At 41.0% G+C, this 13,899-nt stretch overlaps 1 protein-coding gene across 1 annotated transcript in view; it reads left to right on the top strand.

Moving 5' to 3' along the window:
• The first annotated feature begins 466 nt into the window (after positions 1 to 466).
• galnt2 (UDP-N-acetyl-alpha-D-galactosamine:polypeptide N-acetylgalactosaminyltransferase 2) overlaps positions 467 to 13,899 on the top strand; it is a 77,536-nt gene continuing 64,103 nt past the window's right edge. Inside the window, exon 1 of the mRNA XM_080436053.1 lies at positions 467 to 1,007. Within this exon, the coding sequence (XP_080292179.1) occupies positions 912 to 1,007 (96 nt within the window). The 5' untranslated portion in view covers positions 467 to 911. The remainder of the gene's footprint in view (positions 1,008 to 13,899) is intronic.

Raw genomic sequence — 13,899 nt, 5'->3', positions numbered from 1 at the left:
AGGTTAGCCTACGTTTAGAAATAAGGTTAGGTTTAGGCATAGTTTACTGAGGTTAGCCTACGTTTAGGAATAAGGTTAGGTTTAGGCATAGTTTACTGAGGTTAGCCTACGTTTAGGAATAAGGTTAGGTTTTAAGGGGCCGTTCACACTGTGCACTATAACTATAAAGTTAATAATAACTATATCGTTCACCATTGTATTTTTTTAAATAGTTTATAGCCTATAGTGTGAACTCTGCCATCCACTTGGCTTAAAACTCATTTTAAAACTATATTTGTATACTTATATTTATAGTATTAGTGTTAGTATAATGCCTAAATGGCTGTATAATGGCTCTTAAGTTCCAATTCGCAGGATTTGCCCCAGGGGGGGCGACCGCGTTTTGGGGCGAGCGTTCTACTATTCGTCGTCGTCGGGGCCGGCCTTTCCCCTCTCTCTCTCTCTCTGCTCTCTGCTTCCTGCTCTTCTCTCTCTGCTCCTCCGCTTCTCCTCCACCTCCTCCTTATACCTCCACTAGTCCTCCACCTCCTCCAAACAACACCTCCTCCACCACCACCGAGTCACCGACCGACCCGAAGCCGCACGGCGAAGCGTCCTTCTCGGCTAACACTCACGGCGGACGACCGACCGACCGGGGAAAAGAGGCGACGACGGCGGCGCGCGGCGGACGAACCAAACCCGAAGCCCAAAGCACCGACCACCCCGAGCCCCGACCGACCAGCGACAGACACCCGGGGCCGCGTTCAGAGCGTCCATATCGGGCTAGAGAAAGCGTCCACACCGGGGCTATAGAGTGAAAAAGAGGGGATACGTAGCCTCCCTCTCTCTGCTCGGCTTGTCGCCTCTCCTCGCCAGAGAGGGAGGAATAAAGACGGAGACATTAGGACGCTTCCTCCCCCAAACGGACAGAGATGAGAAAGAAGTCGAGGATATTGCTGTGTTTTGCGGTGCTCTGGGTGCTGGGGATCGCTTATTACTTCTACTCGGGGACAACGTTGGGTCGAAAGGTAAAAGGAAACAAAAAATGATTATTCTTCTTCTTCTTCTTCTCTCTCACAGTGTGTTTTCTGTGTTGCTTTGATTGATTTATTGATTTATTTATTTATTTTTAACCAGGAAAAAGAAGCTGTGAATCCTGTGCCACTGTGTGTGTTCTTTTCTCTAGTATTGTGACATGTTTTAGTGGAAGTATGAGGAGCTACAAGCGATGCTGCTATTACTGGGCAGTGAGTGACAGAACAGGCCTGGTTGTTATCAGCAAAGCCTGACATTGATTTAGTTGAAAAAGCAGAAAGAAGCAAACCCCCCCCCCCCCCTTCATTTCCCCTGGTAACGGTAGTGAATGAAGGGCCTCTCCTCCTTCACCGAGGGGGCCCCCGTGGTGGTAACAGGAGAGTGAATGAAGGGCCTCTTCTTCTTTACCCAGGGCCCAACCAAGCTTTTTTTTTACACAGTTAAAAATATGTTTAAAAAAAAAAAAGAGCCAACTTTAGTGTTAAATGAACACTTCTGAGATGTCGCTGTGTTGCATCTTCTTCCAAAGTAAAGCTGTGAATGAAGTCCTAACATCATGAATGTGGTTGGTTGGAGCTTTGGGGGGTTTCATGCAACCTTCTGGTCTGGAGCACGTCATCAGTAAACTAACTGTAGGTATGCTGAGGAACCTTTTAAAGCCACTCAGACGTTTTAGTGTGTATGTATATATATATATATATATATATATATATATATATATATATATATATATATATATATATATATATATATATATATATATATATATATATATATGTCACACATACAGTGCTGGAAACATACAGTGCTGGAAAAAGTACTGAATTAATGTACAAAAGTAATGGCATCAAAATATACTTAAAGTACCAAAAGTTAAAGTACTCATTATGCAGACTGTCACGTTTCACAAGGTGTCTTATGTATAAAACTAGAAGTCTAGAGTTCGACACCTACGTGCCACCACTGATATGACTGATATGACTGATATGCCCATGTATGGAGATCTGTGTGTCTGTCAGTCCTTGTCCCTTTTATGGCCATATATGGAGATCCCTGATGTCTTCAGTATATATGCCCAATTGCCCATATATGGGCATACCTATTCATGGGGTGGGCAATATGACAATTTATTTGTCATGTTTTTTTTAGCATTATTATTATTTTATTATGATTATTAATACAATATATGATGATTCATTATATATATATATATATATATATATATATATATATATATATATATATATATATATATATATATATCGGAAAATTAAATGAATACACAAAGTTGTCCAATGTCTAACCACAAATTAAGAACAATGCACACACACATTTGCAGATGAAGCATCAGAAACAACAGCTCTCCAGTTCAGCGTCAAGTCACGTAGCGTGCAGGTTAACTCATTCACTGCCTTTGACGTGTTTTACGCCCGAAGGCGCTCTTCGCTAACACATGACTCACCATTTCACCCTCAGTCACACAGTGAAGCAGGAGATCGTGATTGCAAAAACACAGGCACTGTTCACTTCCTTGTTATTGATTTGGAAAAACACCCTTTTATATCCTCCCTGGATTTCCTCTGCATTTTTTCACTTGACATGCTATATTCAACGGCCAATAACTATCGAACGGGGGTCGCAATGAAAAAATGTTTTTTTTCGGGGAAGCACAGAGAAGACCTCCGTGTTTAGCAAGGCTCTGGGGATCGATCGTACTGGAAATAAATATTCTTTGACTACTTGAAAGGTATGGAAGAGCAGACTTGTCAAACCTGGATTCTGGCTTACATCTAGGATGATTTAATTCTGCCTCTTTGAAACGGGCCCCTGGTCCGCTTGTTTTGGGCTGTTTTTATTGACCTGGTCGCTTGTTTCACTCACATAATCTGGCAACGCCGGAGCCATCGCTTGTAAATATTCATAGTTGCGGGTTGCTTTTGTTTGGTCTTGTTTCTGAAGTGTAGTTGCTTATTTGGGCTTGCTTTCTTTTCAAGATTCCTTTTTTTTTTAAATAGCTCATGTAATAGGCCTCAAGTGGTGAAACTGGTCGCTGCTTTTGGGCTTGTTTTCATAGACCTGGTTGCTTGTTTCACTCACATAATCTGGCAACACCGGAGCCGTCGCCTGCTTGGTTGCATGGCGGCTACATCACGTCCGCCACGTCAGCAGTCCTCCTAGCCAATGACAGATCGGAACGGCGTCTCTCACACACACACACACACACACACACACACACACACACACACCACCCGACAACCCCAACACCCAACAGCCACCACGGGGGCGTGGAAAAGTTGCAGATGTATAGCGAGATTATAGGGATGCACAGATATATATCGGCCACATATCGGTATCGGCACGATATTTGCCGCTATTGGTCAATATCGGTATCGTATCGGTATTTTTTTTGCTGGTCAAAGTTACAAGAGTTTTTACTCTATGGTGTTTGTGGTATGGAAAAAAATGGTACTTAAGTACAGTACCTTTAATACATGTCTTCCAAGACGCACAGATCACTGCCTTAAGGGTGTAATAAGACACATTCCCATCCTATTATTATGGCCCATTACCACGCAGCCTGCTGTGATTTAAACTAATCAAACCTGTGTTCATGTTTGCTTTTATTTCACTTCTTTCTGTACTTTTTTATTATTATTTTTGGCTCGATATAAAAGTAAAGCCTTTAATCTCTCCATAACGTTGTGGGCCATTTGGACCGCTGCCTAGTTAATGCCAGATTAAAAAGTCACTTTTATAATTTGATATTATCGTTTTAGTGTTGTTATTATTGTGCAACAGCAGCACGTCATACACATTATGACATTGTGGACATTCATGATGTGTGTTTAAGTATAGAGAACAACAACACTTACCGTAAGAGCTCGTAGTGTTTGTTTACTGTGTGTGTGTGTGCGTGTCAGTGGTGGAAAAGGTACTCACATTTGTTACTTAAGTAAAAGTATCAATACTGCAATGTAGAAATACTCTGTTGCAAGTAAAAGTCCGGAATTCAAAAATTTACTTGAGTAAAAGTACAAAAGTATTGGTATCAAAATGTACTTAAAAGTGGAAAGTACTCATTATGCAGAATGTCCCATGTTTCACAAGTTTTCAAAATCTTTTGAAAATAGCCGATCTACAAGCTGAGCTTGTAGATCGGCTATTTTCAAATGACCGAAAATAAATAAATATATATATATATATATATATATATATATATATATATATATATATATATATATATATATATACTGAAGATGTTAATATATGATTTGCAATCAAAATCTAAATCTACAAAGTAACTAGTAACTAAAGTTTTCAAATAATTGTAGTGGAGTAAAAGTGCAATATTTGCCTCCGCGATGTAGTGGAGTAGAAGTAAAAGTACTGAAAGTTGGAAAAACTCCAGTAAAGTAAAAAATATCTCAAAAGTACAGTACTTGAGTAAATGTACTAAGTTACTTTACACCGTGTGTGTGTGTCTGTGCATGCACGCATGTGCTACTTATCCTGCCAGTCGCTTGTCATATCTCCTCGACTGTTTGCTTTGCTCCGGCTAAACCACAGCAACGCTCTTACTTTTCCATTAGGTAGGTGTGTGTGTGTGTGTGTGTGTGTGTGTGTGTGTGTGTGTGTGTGTGTCTTTGCAGAGTCAGACAGCGCGTGGTAAAGGCAGCCTGCTTTAACAGCTGGCAGTGGCTGTGAGGTCACAACATGGAATAAAAGGAATCACGATAGTAGCTGATGATAATTAGGGGTGTGGGGGGGAAACAAACTTCAAACTCGAGTCGCGATTCTAATGTTGGACGATTCAGAATCCATTCTCATTTTCCTTTTTTATTTTTTTTCCCCCAGTATTTTTGTATAATTACATTTTTGAGAAGTGGCACGTTCTGGGCTGAATAAAAAAAAAAAGAAAACGATTTTGAATCGAAAAAAATAGTTTTTGAATGGAGAATCGTTAGTTTAGAAAAAATCGGAGAAAAAAAGCTGAATCGTGACCCCAAGAATCTGAATTGAATCGTGATATAGCAGACGATTCACAGCCTTAATGATAATAATGATGATGAAATGTATTAAATCATTAAGGCTGTGATTAGTGTATCATACTGACTGACTGGCAGATATCTGACTAGTTGAACTGACTGGTCGTTTCTGAATCAAAGTTGTGTTACCATTTAAACCAGGGGTTCCCAAACTATGAAATGAAACTAGACGTTTGCCCGGGACCCAAACTAGTGAAAATAGCAGATCTGCAAGCTCGCAACGCGTCGCTTCGCGCCACGTTGCAAGCTTGCAGATCTTCAAATGATTTTTATACATTTTATACATTTGAAAACTTTCTTTTTAATGAGTTATTTCTTAAAGTATATTTTCATACCAATACCTCTGTACCTTTTACGCAGGTACATTTTTAATTGCTGACTTTTACTCGCAACAGAGTTTTCTACATTGCAGTATTGATACTTTTACTTAAGTAAAAAAATGTGAGTACTTTTTCCACCACTGTGTAGAATGGTAGCTCAGGTCTTTATGGGTTAAAACACTTCAGTGACACTTCATGTGTCTGTCTGCCATCCAGCCTGTCTGTGACAGACAGACAGACAGACAGACAGACGGACAGCAGCAGGATATGCCTTCCTGTGTAAACAAGGATGTTTAATCATTTAAATGATGAATTGACATACCTGTACGTCCCACTTAACCATGAATGACACGTTCTCTGTCACTTCCACTTAACTGTGAATGACATAGCTTTTATAGTCACTGTTAAAATAACGTACTGTTGTTATTAGACAGCGTGCTGTTATTAACACATCCACCGCCAAGGGCTAATCTCATAATGTACTCACCAGTGCCAAGGTTTTATTGTTGTTTTTTGTTTTTTTCAGGTCGCCATAGGCCCCGTTAAAATCCTTTAGATTGCACGATCCACTGTTTGTAAACAACGTGCACATGTCCTTGTGTCTACTCGTCAAGACCGCGTGTCAAACGGAGCCGCCATGTTTGAGTTCTGACCGTTTATGTTAACATGAAACACTACCCTTCCTCTCTGCCTGACCTACTTGTTGTTAACTAGTTGTACGAACGCTTGTTTTCTATTGCTGTATTGTTTATTGGATTATTGGATTGTTTATTGGATCTTGTTTAGTCGATACACTTATTTGTTTTAGCTCATGCTCATTTGATTTAGCTATTTTGTCTCATCTGTTTAAGGAAATAGGTAGCTGATATATTGCACTTTTACCTTAGCGCTAGGTATACTCTTGGTTGCTTGTTTTTGCAGATAATGCACTAAAGACTTCTGGTGATTAGTAGTTTTCGTTCCCTACCTATGTTGAATGCACTTATTGTAAGTCGCTTTGGATAAAAGCGTCTGCTAAATGACTGTAATGTAATGTAATGTAATGTAACATGGGCAATGCGAGGATGAAAAACTACATAGGTTTTACAGGGCTTTTTGTGTACGACTTAGAATGGAGGCCGACGGGAAACAAAAAACGGGATCGCACTTCCGGTCGACTTCGGGTGGTGTTACACTGAAAATGGTCCCCCTAGAAAATTGAAAAAAAAAAAAAATTCGAAAAAAAGGAAAAAGCACCACAGCCCGTAGGCTACGGGATCGGCGCTTAACCGTTGGATTTAACGGCCCGTAGAACTACGGGCCCGGCGGTCAATGTGTTAATAAACAGTACATCTGTTAAACATTTATAACCTAGCATGAGTCATGGCATGCTGCTCTTATTGAACAGTCAATATGTACAGTTGTTGTGCATTACAATGTAGTTTTGTTGTTGAATAGTAGGATATTGTACTGTTTTTTTAATAGCATGTGCTATATTATTATTATTATTATTATTATTATTATTATTATTAAATGATACTACATAATGTACTGTGAAGAAGAAGGGAATGTCCACACACAATATACCGCTCTCTCGTTCTCAAAGTGGGGTCCCCAGGGGTCCGGTGGGGTGGGGTGGGGTATGGCATTTTAACCACTTTATCCATATTTTATGCGTTATTTTGGAACATTTTCAAAAAATCGAGAAAATGAATCGAAAAATTTGAATTACTTTTGTCATTTTTAACACAAATCTTCTCTTCTGGGGCGTCTCTGGAACCTTTTCAAATGGGGGGGGGGGTCTGCGGGGGTCCCAACCAAAATGTTTACAGCATCACGATCATTTTAAGCGCTTTATCCATATTTTACACGTTGGCCACTATTTTGGAAAATTTTTGAAAAATCTAGAAAATGTTTTGAAGATTTTGATTTATTTTTGTCATTTTTAACACAAATCTCCTCTCCTGGGCGTCTCTGGAACACGACCTTTTCAAATGGGGGGGGGGGGGGGGTTGGGGGTCCGCGGCCAAATGCATATGAAATCCTTGACATGCAAAGGTTTAGTAATCTTCTCATCTGGCCCGTGTAGGGCCCGTGTAGGGCTTCATGACGGTGATCAGGTCCTGATGAAGCCCTACACGGGCCAGACGTTGTTCTTATTATTGTTGGTTAACCCATTAAGACCGGGAACGCATCTCTTGTCACTTTAGATTTCTTTGGCTATTCATTCAAAAATAGCAGATCTACAAGAGTGCCGCGCTACGAGCTTGTAGATCTGCTATAAAAAAATAAAATCTTGAAAATGTGCAAATCTTTGAATATATGTACATTATGATATTATAGCAACGTAATCTTATTATATTTTAATTGTTTAACTGGTATAGTATTTAGAAGACATTTGTAGAATCCCCCAGATGCAAAGATTTGAGTTAAAAATGTCCGCTTTAAAAAACTTATACATTCAGAGATTTGCACAAATTGTCATGATCTTCCAACAAAAACAAATAGCAGATCTACAAGCTCATAGTGCGGCACCGCACTGAGCTTGTAGATCTGCTATTTTCGAATAGCTTAAGTATCAAATAATGGCTATATAGAGCGTCACAGTTGCGGCCACTTCCGGGTTCCACTGCAAAATACTCAATGCATTTTTCCCATTGACATTTCCAAAAATATTGATATCAATTATTTTAAGCCTAGAATCAAGCCATCCAGAGTCCTGGTGAATCATGACCATAAAACGTTTGATTCTGTGAAAAAACTTTTTTGAAAACGGCAAAACAAAGGGTATTTATTAAATATAGTATATCATATAATTAAATACAAGTAAGACGCGCGAACGCGGGAAGCGAACGCCAAAAGTATTTAAAAAAAAGTAACCAATAAAAAAATATATAAAAAATACAAAAAAAATCTGCGTTAAAATGAGCATCTTAGAAAAAGACAAATTCACAAAAAAAAAACTTTGAATGTTTTTGAACAATTCAACAAAGTGTTTGAAGTGCCTGTTTCACCCACTTCCGGGGGGCGGAGCCAAAATCCGATTCGGGCACTTTTCATTTAACATGGGGTTTCAATGGGGAGTTTTTAGGAGGCTTCTCCGGGGTGTGGCTTCCGGGGGAAGGGGCGGGCTTAAACGCAACCTTGACAGGTGTGTTCAGTTTTCAAAGACCTTTCATTTGATGTATGGTACGTCTATATTGGACATTTACTTGGCTGCACACAGGCAGTGCACAGGCAGTGCACACAGAGACGCAGAGACGCAGACAGAGAGACACACAAGCCGAGCACGGTGTCATAGTAAGCTCCACTTGCGCCTTCCGCTGCGTTCGCAATAAAATAAAAAAAAATCACAGAAAAAAACGTTTTATGGTCATGATTCACCAGGACCCTGGATGGCTTGATTCTAGGCTTACATTAATTGATATAAATATTTTTGGAAACGTCAATGGGAAAAATGCATCGAGTATTTTGAAGTGGAACCAGGAAGTGGGCGGGAACTGCGATGCTCTATAGCTAGACTCTAAAATGACACAGATGCGTTTCCATTCTTAACGCGTTAAATAAAAAGAAAGGAGAGCCAGTATTATCATGTTTAAACATTCCCTTCGTCTTCACTTCATTATTATTTGCGTCCAGCAGCGCCGTGTTCAAAGAACTGAGGGTGCATAATATTCTACCCTTTTCCCCACATAATATCATACATAATGCACAATAGCAGGAGAGTTCAGACAGAAGGCTCATTATCTCCATCTGATCCCTTCCCCTCGCCGTCTTTATCGGACAAAATGCAACACAGGAAAAGTCATATTCTTTTTATTGAATGCTTTAATAGTCAGTAACGTAAACGGCACGAGGTACAGTCAGACGTTTAGGCTGAAAGGATAACGCAAAAAAAAGTCTTGGGGACTTGTTTCCATTGTGGTCTTATGTATTAAAATGCATCAACATAGGATACTACGGTAAATTAATCAACAGATACAACACTATATGTACAAAGGAGAAAACGGCGGTAGTGAATCCTCCTCTATGGGAATTTACATAGTGGTCTGTCTCCTGATTTAATGTTTTTTTCAGGCCATTTTTTAAAGAAACCAGTCTTTAATCTATTAAGACTAGGAACGCAGCTTTGTCATTTTAACATTTATTTGGCTAGAAAAATCATGGAAAATGTGTGTGTGTGTGTGTGTGTGTGTGTGTGTGTGTGTGTGTGTGTGTGTGTGTGTGTGTGTGTGTGTGTGTGTGTGTGTGTGTGTGTGTGTGTGTGTGTGTGTGTGTGTGTGTGTGTGTGTGTGTGTGTGTGTGTGTGTGTGTGTGTGTGTGTGTGTGTGTGTGTGTGTGTGTGTGTTAAAGAGAACATTTTCAACACCGATCTGTCCTTCTGGGGGGGTCCCTGGAACAACATATTTTGAGATGGGGGTCCGCGGCCAAATACACATAATTTCATCATATGTATTTGGCCGCGGACCCCCATCTCAAAATGTTTTGTTCCAGGGACCCCCCCCCCTCCCCCAGAAGCAAAGATTTGAGTTACAAATGTTCACTTTAAAAAATACATGTTCAAAGAGTTGCACACATTTTCAAGATTTTTCAAAAAATAGCAGATCTACAAGTAGTGCCGCGCTATGAGCTTGTAGATCTGCTATTTTTGAATAGCCAAAGAAATCTTAAAATAACAGAGATGCGGATTGAACGGCTTAATGAACGGATGGTCGTCAGGGTCCACATTCTGGGGTCAGGGTAGTAGAATGAGAGTTGTCCCGTGTTTGTTCTGTATTTGGGTATTATTTATGTGCAGAGAGTTATGACCGTCTTCCTCCCCCAGCCAATCACAGGGTGTGATGATCTGTGATTCCAGCCAATCACAGGGTGTGATGATCTGTGATTCCAGCCAATCACAGGGTGTGATGATCTGTGATTCCAGCCAATCACAGGGTGTGATGATCTGTGATTCCAGCCAATCACAGGGTGTGAGTGAGTGTGATAGTGGCGCTAGAGGACAGATAAGGCTGTTTGCTGCTTGGCAGCAGAGAACCACAGTGGAGTGACACTTTAATTAACACCACTATTATCATACGTTTTTATTGGAACAAATCTACAGGCCAGAGACAATCGCATCATTGGTTAGATTTCACTTGTCGTTGTTGTTTTGTGGTGTCCAGGGACCCCCACCCCAGGGGTCCTTGAGGGGGATCCTGGGGGCCCCCCACCACCACAATGATTTATAGGTGGGATGAACCAAATGTAATATATGTTAGATTAACACTGAGCTTTTTACACATCAAATGGGGGTCGTGGCGAAATCCAGTGGTTCTCAAACTGGGGGTTGAGACAGGGGGGTCCCCCAATGATTTGTGGGGGGGGGGGGGGGTCCCCAGATGATTAGCTTAATGTGAAACATTGTTTTCTCACTCAACAGTAAACAAACCAACATAAGTGTATACAGGGTATCTGCACATTTATAAACTCAATTTAATGACTTTTAAGACCTTTTTGATATCAAATTGGTCAACTTGTCAAATATTACGTAAGAAAGAGGCAAACATTGTGAATATAGCCGATCTGTAGTTAGTCTATTTTCACTATTTATCTGTGGAACCGAGTCAAACTAAAGGTAATGCCTACAGTTCTCCAGCGGTCCCCCCGGTTCAAATGTCATTATTTTTTGGGGGGTCTTGAAAAGTTGATGTAGACCAAGCCGTTCTCCCACCTTCCATTGGAACAGATGTTGTGCCAGGCACCCCAATAATATAATTCAGGAGCGTGTGCTGTATTAACCCATTAAGACCTGGAAAGCATCTGTATCATTTTAGATTTTAGTGTTGGCTATTCAAAAATATCACATGTACAAGCTCACAGTGCGGCACGAAGTGCCGCACTGTGAGCTTGTACATGTGATATTTTTGATTTTTTTTTTAAATGTGAGAATTTAGAAGACATTTGTAGAATCACCTCCTGGGTCATAATGGGTTAATATACTGTAGCTCCCCTGGAGGAGTTAGGGTTAAAGTTAAGGTAGGGGTAAGTCGTATTTTTTGATTAAAATGATTGTGATGCTATATCAACTAGTTTTGCTGCATATTTTGCCAATATCGATGTGGTCAAAATCTCTAAAATAATGGCTGATATATCGGCCAAACCGATTATATCGGTCTGGGTGTGTAGTTGAACGTTCCCATGTTCTCTATCAGAAAAATGTCATTAAATAATCTCTAAAAATGTATTTATTTATTAGAGTGGACACACACAGGTAGGTAGACATGATGTAATATGTATCTCATCAGGTGCGTGTAACATTGACTCTTTGATAGTGAGTCCTGATCCCATAATATGTGTAATAAACTGAACTCTTCAACAACTGCTGACTACAAGCATAACTCAAATGTTCAGTCAATGTTAAAGATTAGATAAACACTCACCTTCATAACTTGTTTATCCTAAACACTTTGCTGCTTTACCTCTTTTTAATCAACACAAAGAATACAGAAATGTTTTAAATAATATGAGCTTGTACATCTGCTATATCTCAAAACAAGAATTAACACAAATCTTTCCTTCTGGGGGTCCCTGGTACAAAAAAAATTCAGATGGGGGTCCGTGGCCAAATAAATGATTGATTTGGGGGTCCTCGGCATGAAAACCGCTTGAGAACCACTCACTGCTCTAGGTTATGGGATCTTAAAATATCAGATATACTGCTATATATATATATAAGCTCGTAGCGCGGCACCGAGAGCTTGTATATCTGCTATTTTTGAATAGCCCAAAGAAATCTAAAATGACAGATACTTTCCCTGCTAAATTGGTTAAATGGGCTTTTAACTCTTAAACTGCCAAAAATATTTATAAACATTTAAAAAAACAACAAAATAAAAAACAAAATAAAAATATTTCTAAATGTATTCTTTATTTTTAGTTTTTTTTGTTTTTCTGTTCGTCACAAAGAACCAGGAGATAACATTTTCCAAAAAGTTGCTGCTCCATTCACTTCAATGTTAAAAAATAAACGGAGAAAAATAACATGTTTCCTATGTTTTACCTGGAAACAAGCTGGCAGAGGTGGCAAACTATTTTTTTAAAAAACCCTGGCAGTTTAAGAGTTAAAAAGCCATTTAAGCTATAACTAGGCTAAGTTTGAACTTAGTGTGAGGTGGTGTAACTGGCCCCTGATGCTTAGTGTGAGGTGGTGTAACTGGCCACTGATGCTTAGTGTGAGGTGGTGTAACTGGCCACTGATGCTTAGTGTGAGGTGGTGTAACTGGCCCCTGATGCTTAGTGTGAGGTGGTGTAACTGGCCCCTGATGCTTAGTGTGAGGTGGAGCAACTGGCTCCTGATGTTTAGTGTGAGGTGGTGTAACTGGCCCCTGATGCTTTAGTGTGAGGTGGTGTAACTGGCTCCTGATGCTTAGTGTGAGGTGGTGTAACTGGCCCCTGATGCTTAGTGTGAGGTGGAGCAACTGGCTCCTGATGCTTTAGTGTGAGGTGGTGTAACTGGCTCCTGATGCTTTAGTGTGAGGTGGTGTAACTGGCCCCTGATGCTTTAGTGTGAGGTGGTGTAACTGGCTCCTGATGCTTAGTGTGAGGTGGTGTAACTGGCCCCTGATGCTTTAGTGTGAGGTGGTGTAACTGGCTCCTGATGCTTAGTGTGAGGTGGTGTAACTGGCTCCTGATGCTTTAGTGTGAGGTGGTGTAACTGGCCCCTGATGCTTAGTGTGAGGTGGTGTAACTGGCCCCTGATGCTTTAGTGTGAGGTGGTGTAACTGGCCCCTGATGCTTAGTGTGAGGTGGTGTAACTGGCCCCTGATGCTTAGTGTGAGGTGGTGTAACTGGCTCCTGATGCTTAGTGTGAGGTGGTGTAACTGGCCCCTGATGCTTTAGTGTGAGGTGGTGTAACTGGCTCCTGATGCTTTAGTGTGAGGTGGTGTAACTGGCCCCTGATGCTTAGTGTGAGGTGGTGTAACTGGCCCCTGATGCTTAGTGTGAGGTGGAGCAACTGGCTCCTGATGTTTAGTGTGAGGTGGTGTAACTGGCCCCTGATGCTTAGTGTGAGGTGGAGCAACTGGCTCCTGATGCTTTAGTGTGAGGTGGTGTAACTGGCCCCTGATGCTTTAGTGTGAGGTGGTGTAACTGGCCCCTGATGCTTAGTGTGAGGTGGTGTAACTGGCCCCTGATGCTTAGTGTGAGGTGGTGTAACTGGCTCCTGATGCTTAGTGTGAGGTGGTGTAACTGGCCCCTGATGCTTTAGTGTGAGGTGGTGTAACTGGCCCCTGATGCTTAGTGTGAGGTGGTGTAACTGGCTCCTGATGCTTAGTGTGAGGTGGTGTAACTGGCCCCTGATGCTTAGTGTGAGGTGGTGTAACTGGCCCCTGATGCTTAGTGTGAGGTGGTGTAACTGGCTCCTGATGCTTAGTGTGAGGTGGTGTAACTGGCCCCTGATGCTTTAGTGTGAGGTGGTGTAACTGGCCCCTGATGCTTAGTGTGAGGTGGTGTAACTGGCCCCTGATGCTTTAGTGTGAGGTGGTGTAACTGGCCCCTGATGC

Source organism: Gymnoscopelus braueri, assembly GCF_963280865.1.
Source record: "Gymnoscopelus braueri genome assembly, chromosome: 1".
In the NCBI taxonomy this organism is placed as follows: Eukaryota; Metazoa; Chordata; class Actinopteri; order Myctophiformes; family Myctophidae; genus Gymnoscopelus; species Gymnoscopelus braueri.
Note: the sequence above shows the minus strand (reverse complement) of the source record. Positions and strands in the feature narration are given on the sequence as shown.